This window comes from Trichechus manatus, unplaced genomic scaffold (genome assembly GCF_000243295.1).
Source record: "Trichechus manatus latirostris isolate Lorelei unplaced genomic scaffold, TriManLat1.0 scaffold00054, whole genome shotgun sequence".
Lineage (NCBI taxonomy): Eukaryota > Metazoa > Chordata > Mammalia > Sirenia > Trichechidae > Trichechus > Trichechus manatus.
In genome coordinates this window covers 13,124,163-13,139,872 of record NW_004443990.1, presented here as the reverse complement: position 1 = coordinate 13,139,872, position 15,710 = coordinate 13,124,163, and the positions used below count along the sequence as shown (strand labels likewise).

At 46.3% G+C, this 15,710-nt stretch overlaps 1 protein-coding gene across 1 annotated transcript in view; it reads right to left on the bottom strand.

Moving 5' to 3' along the window:
• Nucleotides 1-709: 709 nt before the first annotated feature.
• Nucleotides 710-15,710, bottom strand: part of FAM117A (family with sequence similarity 117 member A) — a 49,498-nt gene continuing 34,497 nt past the window's right edge. Inside the window, exons 3-8 of the mRNA XM_004377956.2 lie at nt 13,591-13,686; nt 11,624-11,734; nt 8,171-8,305; nt 6,761-6,962; nt 5,051-5,201; nt 710-1,937 (exon numbers count right to left, since the gene is read on the bottom strand). Coding sequence (XP_004378013.1) covers nt 1,637-1,937; nt 5,051-5,201; nt 6,761-6,962; nt 8,171-8,305; nt 11,624-11,734; nt 13,591-13,686 — 996 coding nt within the window. The 3' untranslated portion in view covers nt 710-1,636. The remainder of the gene's footprint in view (nt 1,938-5,050; nt 5,202-6,760; nt 6,963-8,170; nt 8,306-11,623; nt 11,735-13,590; nt 13,687-15,710) is intronic.

Here is a 15,710-nt window from a genome sequence, read left to right as displayed (position 1 = left end):
CTCTTGGGGCAGTCAACTTTACTTATACAATGGGGATAATGTGTCTTTTGTGAAAATGCTTTCTAAATTCCAAGGTGCCATCAGAATGTTGGCATGGTCATTCCCATTTTCCCTCAAAGCCTAAGACCTCTTACAGGTGCAACACTGAAAAGCTGAGAGGCTGCAAAAGGACAAGGCTACCCACCACCGCTGCACACTGTGTTGTGGGTATTCAGGGAAATAGGAGATAAAAAGAATACCCAAAAGGAGCTAAAGCTTCCCCAAAACTGTGTGAAGAGATTCAAGGTGAATGCCATTCTCTGGTCTCATTCCCTTTGCCAGTGCTAGGAACGTCCACAATGTCAAACTGTCTCCCCTTGGTGACCCTCATTTCCTGTCTGAAATCCACTTTCCACAGGGAGCTTTTCCAGATTCACCCAAGAATAGATGACTTCCCCACCCCACCTCCAGGACACACTGCATTCTTCTTTCTGGACAGCCTTCTCATAGATGTGCTGTGCATATGTCCGTGTAAAGAGTCCAAGCCTAACAGCCTGAGGACAGGGACTCCATGCCCATCCATCCAACACCCAGATCCACATAATTATGTGTTAATTAAAGGCTCTTTCCCTTGAAGGCAAGGATGAAATGATCATTACAATACCCTCAATTTCCACCCCCTTCCCCTCCACTCCCAGAACAAAGATTTAACAGAACCTCATGCTGCTGGGAATACTTATTTATTTATTTCGTCTATTAACACCAAGATCTGCAAAAAACAATCTCTAAACACAGGATAAGAAAACTTGAACATTAACATTCTTCTTCAATTTTTGTGTAAGCTCTGCAGTACGGAAAATATACAAACTTCAAACAGCTGCAAAAATAGTGTCTTTGGGAGAAAATAGTTTCTATATCGATACAAGAAAAATAGGCATTTTTCTAATCCAACCCAGACCTGGAAGAGTGGTGGGTGTAGTCGCCACTTGCCACCCAGACAAATGCCAGCTCTCCCTCTCCCCCACTACCCACCTGGGGCTGGGCAGGTTGGGCTGCTGCTGAAGACAATCTTTAGTCAGGGTGAAAGCGAGATGAAAATGCCACTTGGGAAAACCCTTGGTTCCCCCCTCTGTCAGCAGCTGAACTGGTCAAGTGTTATGGCCCTTTAGGGCTGCTTTGGTCAGCACCTCCAATGAGAGGGAGCCATGGGGATGGGGCTGAGGATGGGGGTATCTATCTTCTGGTCTCTTCTGTGTGTGTGGAGGACAGGAATGGGGATCTGTGGCATCCCCTCTCCTTCAATCACGGCCAGCTTGCTCTATGACAAGGACAAGGGCCTCATATACAGTCCTTTGGACTCACGCCTAGGGGTGGGGGACTCAAGACCTTCTAGGTGAGTTTTCCACCAAGTGAGGGAGGTGGCAGAGACACAGGTGTGAGTTGTGAGCTGCCTGGCTGCTAGTGGAGAAGGCAGGTCCCCTCACATTAGGAGGGACCGGTGTCCATCAGAAAGAGAACCCAGGGCTTTGACACGATAAATGAAAGTGCTCAAAGGCCGAGAGGAAAGGGCTCCTCCATCCCCCATCTCAGGGGGGTTAGGGAGAGAGGCTGCCACCAAGGCACTGGTCTCCATGGTACAGTGGTGGGGGTGGGGACCTCAGACCACCAGGGAGCTCTGGAAAAGCACGGACTCGTCTGATGGTGGGGTACGCTGCCATGGCTCGAACGGCAGTGGGGAGGCCTTAGAGGCCTCTGGATCCTTCCGAGGAGGTGGCCTGGGGCTGGTCGGGGGAAGGGGAGACCCCGGGCTTGAGGGGCAATTACGGAAGATGAAGCCCATGCTGGGGAAGAGGGGCTTCATCAAGTTGACAGGGCAGAAGGCTGAGCCAGTTGGGTTGAAATGGACTTTGTTCTTGTCAGGACAGGAAGTCAGGAAGGTCAAGTCAGGACCTGGGGACCTGGAGGATGAAAAGAGAGAACACACAGACATACATGTGCACGCGCACACACATACACACACACACACACACACACACACACAGGACAGAGAGAAACAGCCAATGAGAAAGGATGACTGATGTTGCAGTGTCAGGGAAGTAGGGAGTAGGGGAGCTGGGACTCTGTACAAATAGGATGGTAACTTCACCAAAACGTGAAAGGCTACTGGGGAATAAACAGTCTTTAGGCCCCTCAGTTCTCCATTTTTTAGAAGTATGGCTGAACAATGGGAAATATACTTTAGCAAGAAGAGGAGGGATTGAAGTCAGACAGGAAGGAAAACTTCCTGACAATGTGATTCTAGAAGAGACCAAGAGACTTTTTGAGAGATTTCTTCAGTGAAGGGTGTTTTAGGGGCAGAGTACTTGTCTGAAAGCAAATAACTTCTAAGACTCTTTATAGTCTAAAGCAGAGTTCCTCAGCCTCAGCAGTACTGCCATTCTAGGCCAGATAATTCTTTGCTGGGGGGAGGGGGAGGGACAGGTGGTTATCCTGTGCATCACAGAATGTTTAGCAGCATCCCTGCCCTCTAGACACTAGCTATCAATAGCACCCTCCGTCCCCCAAGTTGTGACAACCAAAACGTCTGTAGACATTGCAAAATGACTCATGGGGGCAAAACTGTCCCCTGTTGAACCTCTGGCCCAGAGAATCTAATTGTTGAGCACATTTGAAAGGTGTAATTTTCAAAACCCTTGCGGGGAGGAAAGAATAGCAACAACTGGGAGAAAGGAGATTACAGATTCTAACTAGGTTCTAACTAGGTCTTGGCCTTATCTGTCTCACCTTTAATGTAAAGAGTCATCCCTACCCTTCTGACCACTTAAGGAAAAATGGAAGGATAAAAGGAGACCAGGCCAGAGAGTTCTAGAGTAAAGAATTCTTATGATAAGAAAAGGATCCCTGGTGGTGCGGTGGTTAAGCAGTTCGAACCCACCAGCTGCTCCACGGGAGAAAGATTCGGCAGTCGGCTTCTGTAAATATTTATAGCCTTAGAAATCCTATGGGGCAATTCTACTCTGTTCTATGGGGTCACTATGAGTTGGAATCGACTTGATAGCAACGGCTTAACGGGTATGATAATAAAAGGGGGTGATTGGCCATGCTTACAGGGTGAAACAGCACTGCGAGCTGCTGGTTGGGAGTCTTGCAGGTGAGAAGACAGATATGTGGGAAGATGATGGGGCTCTGTCACCAATGGTTCCCATCGATTACCTTTTGCTTTTTTACCTTTTATTGAAGTATAATATACATACAGAAAAATGCCCTTAGTGTACAGCTTGATGAATCGATTACCACTTTAATTCTAGAATTCTAGAAGAAGAGCAAGTGAGAGGAGGAGGGCAGAGGTCGGCACGGGATGAGAAGGGGTGGATGGAAGTGAGAGGCCCATCTGCTAGATGTATGTGGGAAGGCCTGGGGGTCCTAGAAGACTCCACAGTGACAAGGTATCCCCTGGCCAAGAAAGGTTTAAAAGAATCCCACTTTATGGAGTGTGGGGGGTGGGGGTGGCAGGGAGTGGGGCTGGAAAGGAATGCTCTGGGTGTATGCATGCACACAGGTGTGGAAGGTGACCAATAGGAGACCCAGCACACTCAAAGGATATGAGGGCAACCGGAACAGCTTGAATCCTTCCCTGGGAAATCCAGGTGCTCTTACAGGGGATGGCAGCAAGGAAGAGAAAGTGTGGCAGAAGAACAGCTAACACAAGACAGAGCTTCCCAATAGGAAAGTTGATAAAATAAAGAAACTCCAGTGAGCCTCAGAACTTCTATCCCAGGGTGTCTTAGAAAGAAGTCGATGGATCACCACCTCTCTCAAATGGTTAACACAGAGGCAGAAAGCTAGATGAGATGACTTTAAGACCTCTTCTAGCATTATGAGTCTATGAAAGAATCAAGACAAGCAACAGCCTAATTTCTACACAGGTTGTAATTACTCAGCTATAATATGGATTTGGGGGAGGGTTTAAGAGCCCAGAGTCTCCTTAAGCTACCAGATCTGGCCTTTTCCCTCCACAGCTCCCCACAGGACCCAGGGGTCTTAAAAGGATACTGAGCAACAGAGATGACAGTAACAACAATCCTGGTGGCAGTGGTTTTCTCCTTAATTCCTACTCTGGGTATAATAGTGCTTTCTGTTACCATCATGGGCTGTCCCCTCACTTTTTTGTGATATAGATTGTGCCCTCAAGAACCCAAACCCTGTCCCAGCTAAACCTCCACTCACACACCATGACTAAACTTCCTGACTGCCATTGAAACCACAACTTCCAGTGTGAATCTGCCCTGATGGATATTAGGCTGGCAGGGGGAAATGAAATCTGCTCTTACAGCGCCTGCTAAGTAGGACTGTTTAGGGCATTTGGAAAAGTCACCTCTCAATTTTCCCTGCTAATGGGAGGGAATTGTAGTAAAGAAATAACAAGAATGGCTTCTGAATTATCCAATCTGGTTTGGGAATATTCCAGAGTCCTTACTTGCTAGGACTGGAATTTCTGTCTAGCAGTTCAAGATACTTGAACCACTACAGCCACAGACTTGACTCAGAAGCAATTAGAAAGCTATCTAGGCTCCACCATCCCCCATTGCCATCCTAGGAGGGTGAAACACTTCTAATCTCTGCCTGAAGAGAACAGCTAGTATTCTCTCTGTCTCTCTCAACCTCTCCCTCAGCCCCTCTCTCTCTCAATATTTCTCTCACACGCATTTTTCTCTCATTATGGTCTAGCAAATTCTCACCCTTCCCTGGAGATGGAAAAAAATAGAAGAAACAAAGAGCTTAGGTTTCAGATATCTTTCCTTCTCAGCTCCTGCTGTGCTTGTGGCTGGCATGTGGGCAGAGAGCAGGTTTCTATGGAGATAATGATAAGCAAAGATTTAAGTGCTCAGAGTAGGTAATGTCAACAAGTTTGATCATGGAAAAACCACAACATCGATAACCTAAAGTTGACAACACTTCTATGACCATAGTGTCCAAGACTGAAGAAGGGCCAGCCTGTCAGGTGGGTAATGTAGGGCTGACCCTCCCTCCCTGCCCCTCCTCCCACTCCTTGTAAAGTTGATGTACTCACGTCGCCTCTTCAAATACCCGCACCCTCTCACAGCCTTCTGGGGGCTCCCGTTTGAAGACATAGCTGTGATTGGGCCGAGGGGAGGCAGCAAAGGCAAGGACTGGAGATGGGCTGCCCTCTTCCAGGAAGGCCGGGTGACCTGGAGAGGAGGCTGCAAACAGAGCAAGGCTGAGTCCAGGGAGCTAAGGAAAGTTCTCCACTTTCCTCAGCTTAGGCCTTGGGTGTAAAGGGGTAAGGTAGGGTGACACGGTAAGGTAGGCAGCAGTGGGTATGCTAATCCACTTCATTGTTTATACTCTAAACCAAACCAAACCAGTTGCCATGGAGTCGATCAGGACTCATGGCGATCCCATGTGTGTCAGAGTAGAACTGTGCTCCAAAGGGTTTTCAGTGGCTGGTTTTTCGGAAGTAGATTGCCAGGCCTTTCTTCTGAGGCAACCCTAGGGTAGACTTGAACCTCCAACCTTTTGGTTAGTAGCTGAATGTGTTAACCATGTGCACCACCCAGAGACTCCATTTATACTCTACTCCACCTTAAAAAAAAGTTGAGGCAGCTTACAGATATATATAGACTATAACAAGATTTTTTTTTTTTTTAAAAAAAAGCAATTGAACTGATGGAAAAATAAAGTATAATGCCAATTCTAAATTCCCAGGAGGTAGACTGGAGTTGGAACTCCAAATCTCAGACTAAAAGAATCCCTAACTTCTGCTGCTCTGCCTTCTTCCAAGACTGCAGCACCCCGCCTGCCAACATACCACAGCTTCTTCCTTTCTGCGGCCTTGAAAATCTATCCCTTCTTCCAGGAAGAGCTCTTGTACTGACTCCGAGAAGCAATCTTTACTCAACCCCACTTGTAGGATAAAATTCCTCTCGCTTTCCACACAGCAAGTGTACTTTGCCTAAGCTGCAAATATTGACTTTATCTGTATTTATCTCATATTTATTTCTTATTACTCTATGCTCTGTTTACCTATGTGTATTGTTAGATCATACCCTTGACCAGCCCACCTCACAGGGTTGCTGTGAGGATCACATTAGACTATACAGGCAACAGTGCTTTATACTGTAAGGATCATTCTTATTAGAAGGTAGGAATCACATCTAGTTCTCTTTATGAAGTGGAACAGCAGACAGTAGGGATTTGCAGTCAGAAAACTTGGGTTTCAGTCTCTGTGACCCTGGGCAAGAGACCACTTGCTCTTAATTTATATCATTCACAACCACCTTGAAACCTATTGCTAGAGATGGGGTAGAGTGGAAACCTGAATAGACTTGCTGGCTTTGCACTACAGCATCCTGACACTCTACTTCTGAAAAATCAGTCACTGAAAACCCTACAGAGCACAGTTCTACTCTGACAGACATTACGGGGTCACCAGGAGTTGGCGCTAACTCCACCGCAACTAACAACGACAACGGATGCTGAACCTCCACCAGAAAATGGAGGTATAAGGGGTTGCTTCTGTGGTTTACAGTGAGGATTAAATAAAAACATAGGTCCAGAGACTGTATATACTGTAAGTCAGAAAATAACGTAAAGGAGCGTAATTATTGTTGGTATCGTGCAGAAGAAAGATGACTCATAAAGATATTCTGGTTGGTTAGGAAGTGAAAACACTAGGCCTGAAACTGGTTAGAGTGGAAAAGGCAGTGGAGACTCTCCTGTACCCCATGCCAGCCCTGCTGCCTGGGCCTCCTCAGCTTACCTTTGTCGCTGGGGATGGATGCCAGCTCCTCGACTGCACCCCGGTGCTCCTCGTGGCTGGCGCAGCCAGATGGCTGGGGGGATGCCAGGGGCATGGAGGGAGAGCTGGCCAGGTTGCCAGGCTCCAGGGGAAGGAGGGAAGGATCGCAGCTGCTGCTCTGGGGAGGGGCGGGGGCACGGTGCCCATCGGGGATATCGAGGATCTGACAGGGAAGAAAGTAGAGAAAGCCTCAGTCCTGTACCTTTTCAGGGTACCTTTTCAGTACTGTGGTGAGCCTTATGGTACTCTCCTTGCCATTATTCTTGTCCTCCATACATAGCACACAAGGACAACAGAAACGTCACTTCCTCAAGTCATGTATTTCCCCGACCACCCCCTAATCTGAAGTAGGCCCCTCCTGTTTCTCCCATAGCATCCCGTTCTTTTCCTTCATAATGCTTGTAGCCCAATGTGTAATTACATATTTGCTTGTATGGTTTGATCAATGGGGCACCCCCACTAGGTTATAAGCCTCATGAAGGTGGGGACCTTCTGTGTGCTGGGCTCTGGGAACACAAAGATGAATGACACATGGTGCCTGCATGCTGGGGGCAAACCATGAGGATCCTGTAAGTGATCTAAGCCCCTACAGAACAAGTGTTCAGAGTATCATCTGTATTAATTAATTAATTAAACCCTACCCCCTTTTTTAAACATTCAGTGGTACTTGTACCCAAGGCACACCAAATTGTATGCATGTGTTTGTTTGGGTGTGTATAAAATCCTACATATATCCAAATGAAAAATGAAACAGTAAGTAAATCATAAACTGGGAAGTGTGTCCATCAGAATTACATTATCCTGCCCACCTGGCATTCCCCATTTCTACTGTGTCAGTATAAAAATATGCCATGAGACTGCAGAAATGCTTGCAAATAATTCTGCCTGGGAGTGGGGCAGGGTGGAAAGCTGCACAGGGGCCACTGGGCAGGTAAGGATGAATGCATTTCACCAGGTGGAGATGGAGGGAGTGGAAATGGTGATACAGGCAATGGGGACAGCATGAACTAAGATGCAGGAGGGTGACAGTGGCAAGTATACAGGGAACAGTGAGCTGGTGGTTTGCCTGAATGATGATGCCTAGCCCATTCCTCCCAGCTGGGGACCCTCCTCTCTGCCAATCCTTGCTCCTTTTCTACTTACCACCACAAAGCCTTTCCCAATCACACCTACCCATCTCTGCTGTCCCTGTAGTTAAGTCCTTTTGGGATTAATAAACTCAATTTCTATCCCATTTGTGGGCTCTTGTTTGCATATTGCTCTGTTTATATATCCATGGCCTCTGAGTCCCCAGAGAGCAAGACTCCCATCCCTACCTCAGCTGAGGCTCAGCAAGATCAGGCAGTGCAGTCAGGGTACGATCACACTCACCCTCAGCAGCTCCTCTTCACCCTGTTCCTTCACAAACACCTCCTCCAGCTCTTGGTTGAGCCCTTCCAGGCTTCTGTGCAGGCAGGGGCTAAGTCGCAGGACAGTGGACCCTGAAGGGAAGCTGGGAGGGGACGTCTGAGGGAGGCAAAAGAAGTAATCATGTTAGGCTCCACTTATACAGTTATCAGAAATCAAAGTCTTCTTCATATAATCCAGTTTCTCGGATTATTTGCACAGCATTCAGACTGAATGAGTATGGTGAGAGGATACAACCCTGTCACATGCCTTTCCGGATTTTAAACCATGCAGTAGCCCCTTGTTTTGTTCGAACGACTGCCTCTTGGTCTACGTACAGGTTCCACATGAGCACAATTAAGTGTTCTGGAATTCCCATTCTTCACAATGTTATCCATAATTTGCTATGGTCCACACAGTCGAATACCTTTGCATAGTCAATAAAACACAGGTAAACATCTTTCTGGTATTCTCTGATTTTAGCTAAGATCTGTCGGATATCAGCAATGATATCCCTTGTTCCATGTCCTCTTCTGAATCACGCTTAAATTTCTGGCAGTTTCCTGTCAATGTACTGCTGTATCCATTTCTGAATTATCTTCAGCAAAATTTTACTTGTGTGTGTTATTAATGATATTGTTTGATAATTTCCACATTCTGTTGGATCATCTTTCTTTGGAATGGGCACAAATATGGATCTCTTCAGTTGGTTGGCAAGGTAGCTGCCTTCCAAATTTCTTGGCATAGACAAGTGAGCACTTTAGTGTTGCATCCATTTGTTGACACATCTCCATTGGTATTCAGTCAATTCCTGGAGCCTTGTTTTTCGCCAGTGCCTTCAGTGCAGCTTAGACATCTTCCTTCAATTCCATCGGTTCTTGATCATATGCTACCTCCTGAAATGGCTGAATGTTGACCAATTCTTTTTAGTACAGTGACTGTGTATTCCTTCCATCTTCTTTTGACGCTTTCTGCATCATTCAATATTTTGCCCATTGAATCCTTCAATATTGCACCTTGAGGCTTGAATTTTTTCTTCAGTTCTTTCAGCTTGAGAAATGCTGACCGCGTTCTTCCTTTTTGGTTTTTTAACTCCAGGTCTTTGCACATTTCATTAAAATACTTTGTCTTTTTGAGCCACCCTTTGAAATCTTCTGTTCAGCTCTTTTACTTCATCATTTTTTCCATTCACTTGAGTTACTCTACAATCAAGAGCAAGTTTCAGAGTTTCTTCTGATCTTCATTTTGGTCTTTTCTTTTTTTTCTGTATTTTTATGACCTTTCGCTTTCTTCGTGTATGATGTCCTTGATGTCATCCCAGAACTCGTCTGGTCTTTGGTCATTAGTGTTCAGTGCGTCATTCTTGAGATGGTGTCATGGTTTGAATTATGTCCCCCAAAAAATGTGTGTATCAATTTGGCTAGGCCATGACTCCTGGTACTGTGTGATTTTCCTGTATGTTGTAAACCTGCCTCTGTGATGTTAATGAGTGAGGATGGGTGGCAGTTGTGTTAGTAAGGCAGGACCTGATCTACAAGACTGGATTGTGTCCTGAGGCAATCTCTTGAGATATAAAAGACAGAAGTGAGCAGTGAGAAGGGGGACCTCATACCATCAAGAAAGCAGTGCCGGGAGCAGAGCGCGTCCTTTGGACCGGGGTCCCTGCGCCAAGAAGCTCCTAGTCTGGGGGAAATTGATGAGAAGACTGACGGAGAGAAAAAGCCTTCCCCTGGAGCTGACACCCTGAATTTGGACTTTCAGCCTACTTTGTGAGGAAATAAACTTCTCTTCGTTAAAACCATCCACTTGTGGTATTTCTGTCATGGCAGCACTAGATAACTAAGACAGATGGTCTCTAAATTCAGGTGGGATAGATATACTCAAGATTGTACTTTGGCTCTCGTGGACTTGTTTTAATTTTTTCCAGCTTCATCTGGAACTTGCATATGAGCAACTGATGGTCTGTTCCACACTCGGCCCCTGGCCTTGTTCTGACTGATGATATTGAGCTTCTCCATCACCTCTTTCCACAGATGTAGTCGATTAGATTCCTGTGTATTCCATCTGGTGAGGTCCATGTGTATAGCTGCCATTTATGTTGTTGAAAAAACGTTTTCCCAATGAATAGGTTGTTAGTCTTGTAAAATTCTATCATGCGATCTCTGGCATATTACTAAGGCCATATTTTCCAACTACTGATCCTTCTTATTTGTTTCCAGCTTTCACATTCCAATCAACAGTAATTATCTGCAATATGCAGATGACAGAATCTTGCTTGCTGAAAGCGAAGAGGACTTGAAGCACTTACTGATGAAGATCAAAGACAACAGCCTTCAATATGATTACACTTCAACATAAAGAAAACAAAAATCCTCACGGCTGGACCAATAAACAATATCACGATAAATGAAGAGAATGTGGAAGTTGTCAAGGATTTCATTTTACTTGGATCCACGATTGACACCCATGGAAGCAGCAGTCAAGAAATCACATGATGTACTGTAGTAGGCAAATCTGCTGCAAAAGACCTCTTTAAAGTGTTCCAAAGCAAAGATGTCACTTTGAGGACTAAGGTGCACCTGACCCAAGCCATAGAATTTTTAGTTATCTCACATGCATGCGAAAGCTGGACAATGAATAAGGAAGACCTAAGAAGAACTGATGCATTTGAATCATGGTGTTGGTGAAGAATATTGAATATACCAGAAGAACAAACAAAGCTGTCTTGAAAGAAGTACAGCTAGAATGCTCCTTAGAAGCAAGGATGGAGAGACTTTGTCTCATGTACTTTGGACATGTTATCAGGAGGGTTCAGTCCCTGGAGAAGGATATCATGCTTGGTAAAGTAGAAGGTCAGTGAAAAAGAGGAAGACCCTCAATAACATGGACTGACACAGTGGCTGCAACAATGGGCTCAAACACAGCAACAATTGTGAGGATGGCACAGGACCAGGCAGTGTTTCATTTGGTTGTACACAGGGTTGCTATAAGTCGGAACCAACTCGACAGCACCTAACAACAACATACAGTTAGTGGTTCTGACTAGGAGTAATAAGTGCTTTTAAGGGTCATGTCTACCTAGCAGAATCAAGTGAATAAAGGAGGATTTGGGGACAGTTATTGATTGCAATAAGTCCATTAATTGGAGTTTTCTCCAGAAGCTCAAGCTTTGAGAGATCTTCAGTTTGCTTTCAGAGTCTGCAGGATCATCATTACCTCAACTTTATAGGGGTGAGTGTAAAAGAGAAAGAAATTGAAAAAGCAAGAAGCCCTTCCAGTGCCACTCAGCAAGCCCAAGTTTGGACCAAAACTTCACCTATGTAGCCATAAAGCATGCAACATGGGAAGGCTCGGTAGCTACAAGACCCAAGAGAACTCTTCCCACATCCTGACATGGAGGAAGAGGAGGGGAAGAAGGGTCAGGGGGAGAAAACATACCCTCAGAGCTCCCCGCACAGCATGGTCCCCTTGGAGTGGGGAGCCCCGCTCCTTCTCTTTCCCGCTGCGGCTCAGCTTTGTCCTCTGCAGCTGCTGCTTCAACTTGGTGATCTGGCAGCCCAGAGAGGAAAGAGGAGAGGCAGGTAAAGCAAAGCCAAAATTCACCAGGTCCCTCCTCACAAGTGTGGCTCCAGCCAAAAGCCCATGAAGATTACAAAAAGGAGATGGAAGCTAATCTTCCATCTCAAAATAGCTTACCCATTGCCATCGAGTCGATTCTGACTCATAGCAACCCTATACGACAGAGTAGAACTGCCCCGTAGGGTTTCCAAGGAGCGGCTGGTGGATTTGAACTGCTGACCTTTTGGTTAGCAGTCATAGCTCTTAACCACTGTGCCACCAGGGCTCCCAAAATAGCTTAGTGATGTTAAAAACAGTGATGATAGGTTCCTCAGGCAAGCTGGCTACCTTTTTAACTAAGTTATTTGATTTTTTAAATTACCATGTGTTCCATCTAGGGATCAGTTTGCAAAAAATTAAAAATGCACAACACTGAAACCATTTTGCCTTTCACAGATTCCAAAGGCATGGAATATTACTCTATTAATAGAAACGGAAAATGATGTTTCTGGATGCCAACAGCCATTTATGACTCCTCAAAGTATATTCACAACTATCTCAAGCCTGAGATCAGGAAGGATGGAAATATTTTCCCCCATTTTAAAGTAGACTACACTGAGCAAGGGGCAGGCTCTCAAGAAGGAATATTAGATTTTGTACTAGCTTCCATAAAAAAAAAAAAAAATTGCCATCGAGTTGATTCTGACTCAGGATGACCCCATGTGTGTCAGGGTTTTCAATGACTGATTTTTCAGAAGTAGATTGCTACAGCTTTCTTCTGAGGTGCCTCTGGGTGTACTCGAACCTCCAACCTTCTGTTCAGCGGCTGAATGTGTTAACTGTTTGCACCACCCAGAGATACTGACTTCCATATCCTATAACAATTATGGCTCATCATCAACAATTTTCAATATTATCCCTATCCCATTGTAATTCTGGACCTACCTGCCCTCAGCTGGCAAAGGGGGATGCTCAGGGGGTACAGAGCTATTCAAATATGGGGCTAAATTAAATGTAATTCACAGAGTAGGTCTGATGCTTCATGGCCATTGAATTTGTGACCATAGCCAAGAAGAAAGAGCTGTTAGACTGATCACTGTGAATCATTCATACCATGACCCCACCCTTAGCGCGAAAAACTTGCCTACTGTGATCATTGAAAATTTAAATACTTTGTATTTCACACTAGTCAAACTCACAGTGCATTTTTATTTTATATTTGATCATAATTCTCAGCAACAAGGAGGACGGAATCTACTCTCCCTTGTAAAGGGAGAGATGAGTCCTAGCAACTTGACCCTTTCAGGAGCCATCACACAGCATGCCAGGGTGGAGTTGGTCTGGGAGCTATGGATTCCAGCCTATGGCTTTCTCTACTCAGCTTTGAGGACTTCAGCACCGCTGAGGGAGAGGGAGGACCAGGAAAAAGGGTTTGGGAACACATAATTATGTTCTTCCTCTTTTAGAATTAAGGCTGAATGAATAGTTAAGTATAAATAAGGTTGGGGGCTTCCAGTTTCTAGGGACTCACTCCTTGACTTTCCCCAGTCTCTGAACTACTTATCTGGATCTGACCTCAAAGCAAAGTGAGAACAACCCCGTGTTTGGCTGCTGGAGGGCACTGGCAGTTGCTGGCCAAGCCCCTCGGGCAGAAGGGTCCGGGCTCCTGATGTCTGGCCACCAGGAGGCTGAGAATCGGACACAAAGGAGCCATCTCATAGGACAAGGCAAGGTTGATGAAGTGAGAGTGGAAATGTGCTTCTACTTTGGAGGAGAACGTGTCCCATGGCGCTGGGGCTTAGAGAAGAGGTGGCGACCCTAGCCAGGGAGTCAGAGGGGGCAGTCACCTCTTTTCGGTGGTCTGTGCTGCCCCAGGACGCCGAGCGCTTGTGTGTACAGGAGCTGGCCTGCTCGCCTTCCAGCTCTTGCCAAGACAGAGGGGTCTGCAGGGAGAGAAGCACGGTGAGACAGAGCAGCTTCCCAGGCAGGCACTGGGGGACCAGATACACGGCTTCCTGGGCAGAGGTGGTGGGTCTGTGAAGGCTTCTCTCTGATCTGCTCATCAACCTCCTTGGACACTGCCAGCTCGTTTTCTTCTTTTAGGCTTCCCCACCTGCACTGCCTCCTTCCCATTCTACATCCTCCAGGAAACTTGCCCTAATATCCAATAAGGCCCACCTCTTCTTTACTCTCTTATTATTTTTATACATGTTCTACGTCGTCCGTTATACCAGGTGCTCCTCAATGGTGAGGACAAGTACTGCCCATCCCTACCCCACTCACCCTAAAAAAAAAAAAAAAACAGTTGCTGTAGAGTCAATTTTGACTCATGATGACCCCATCTGTTTCAAAGTAGAACTGCGTTCCATAGGGTTTTCAAGGCTGTGATTTTCAGAAGCAAATCACCAGGCCTTTCTTCCAAGGTACCTGGGTGAGTTCTAACCACCAACATTTTGGTTTATAGTTGAGAGCTTAACATTTGTGCCACCCAGGGACTCCTTCCTTATCCCAACCAGCTCCAAAAGAGCATGGACTCAGGAATCATTACAGTTCTTTATTCTTTTACCCTCTATGTACCTAAAACAGACCTGGGTTCCTGGAGCCTAGCAGGAATGAGTTAATAGATGGGAGTCCATAAAAGAATTATTAATTGTTAAACAGGAAAAAAGATAACAAGGTTCCCCATCCTCAGTCCTTGGCCAAAGCAGGCAGCTTCCTGTTTTGTGCAATGCCTCAAGCTTGTTCTTGGATTTTCACCATACAGAGAATAAGTTTTTGGGGCCCTAAAGTCCTCCTGAACACGCAGAGGAGAAGGCATTTTCAGAAAAGTGGGAGCCAGAGTTCTGGGCCCAGCTCTGATTCCTGACCCCTGACCCCTGACCCCTCTTGGCTTTACCACTACTCCTTCTCTTGGGCCCTACTCAGCCCCTCATGAAAACAGGGCTGTCCAGTCTGATATCCTCCCTCTCACTGCTACATGGAAGACAACGAGCCCAGGATCAAGGTAGGAGGAGTTGTAGACCCACTTTCTCAGCCCCCACCAAAGAGGAGAAGCTGTTAGCTTTAAGCATGAAGCAGAGGAGGACTGCATTCCTCCCCACTGCCAATGTCCCTACTTCCATTCCAAGGGAGGGACCCAAGGGGGGACGCTCCATGGAACCAGTTCCTCTAACTTCTTTGCACAAGTTGCCAAAAACATGAGGGCCTGGGAACCGTCTCCTCCAACAGATCTATTGACCTCCCGCAAGAGATTGTTACAAACAGAAAAGGGGAGGATAAAGGAAAAAAAAAAAATACTAACAGCAACAACTCACCACCCAACAGCTGTTAAGAAGAGCTTGGCAGGGGCAGCCTGAGAAGGACTGTGAGAACAGACCCATGTGAGACAGCTGCAGTGGAGGAGCTACAAGGGGCCTGAGCCTCCCTCGCTCTTCCTTCTCCCAGATGCCCACTGATCAAGACCTTTACTGGGCTCTATGTCATAACCAGTGGAGACAACTGCCCTGACGTTGGCATCACAGGGAGACTATCCAGAGATCCACAGTTCCATCCTTTAGGAAACAGGCAGACAGCACATCCTTTAGGCCCATATCTCGGGCACATACCCCAAAGCCCTATAGGTGAATCTGCTCTGACCGTACATGGAAACCAAGCATCATGTCCATTTCCAAATGCCCATGTCCCTCAGAACCAGGGTGTTAGCAGAGAGAGCCTCAGAAGAGGCTGTTACATAGACTGAAAAGTAGGGAGGAAGCCCTTCTCTCCCATAGCCACCTTGAACCACCTCGAAGGTAGGCTCCAAAGCCAACCCCACAGACTGCAAGCTCTGCTAATCAAAGCTCTGAGTCCCACACAAGCCTGCTGTCTCTGCAAAGGTGGCAGAGGCTATAGAGGAGGGATGACAAAGGCTGAGGAGATGATGCCCATTTTCCCTCCTCCTGAAAGCTACTGTACCCACAGGTGTGTG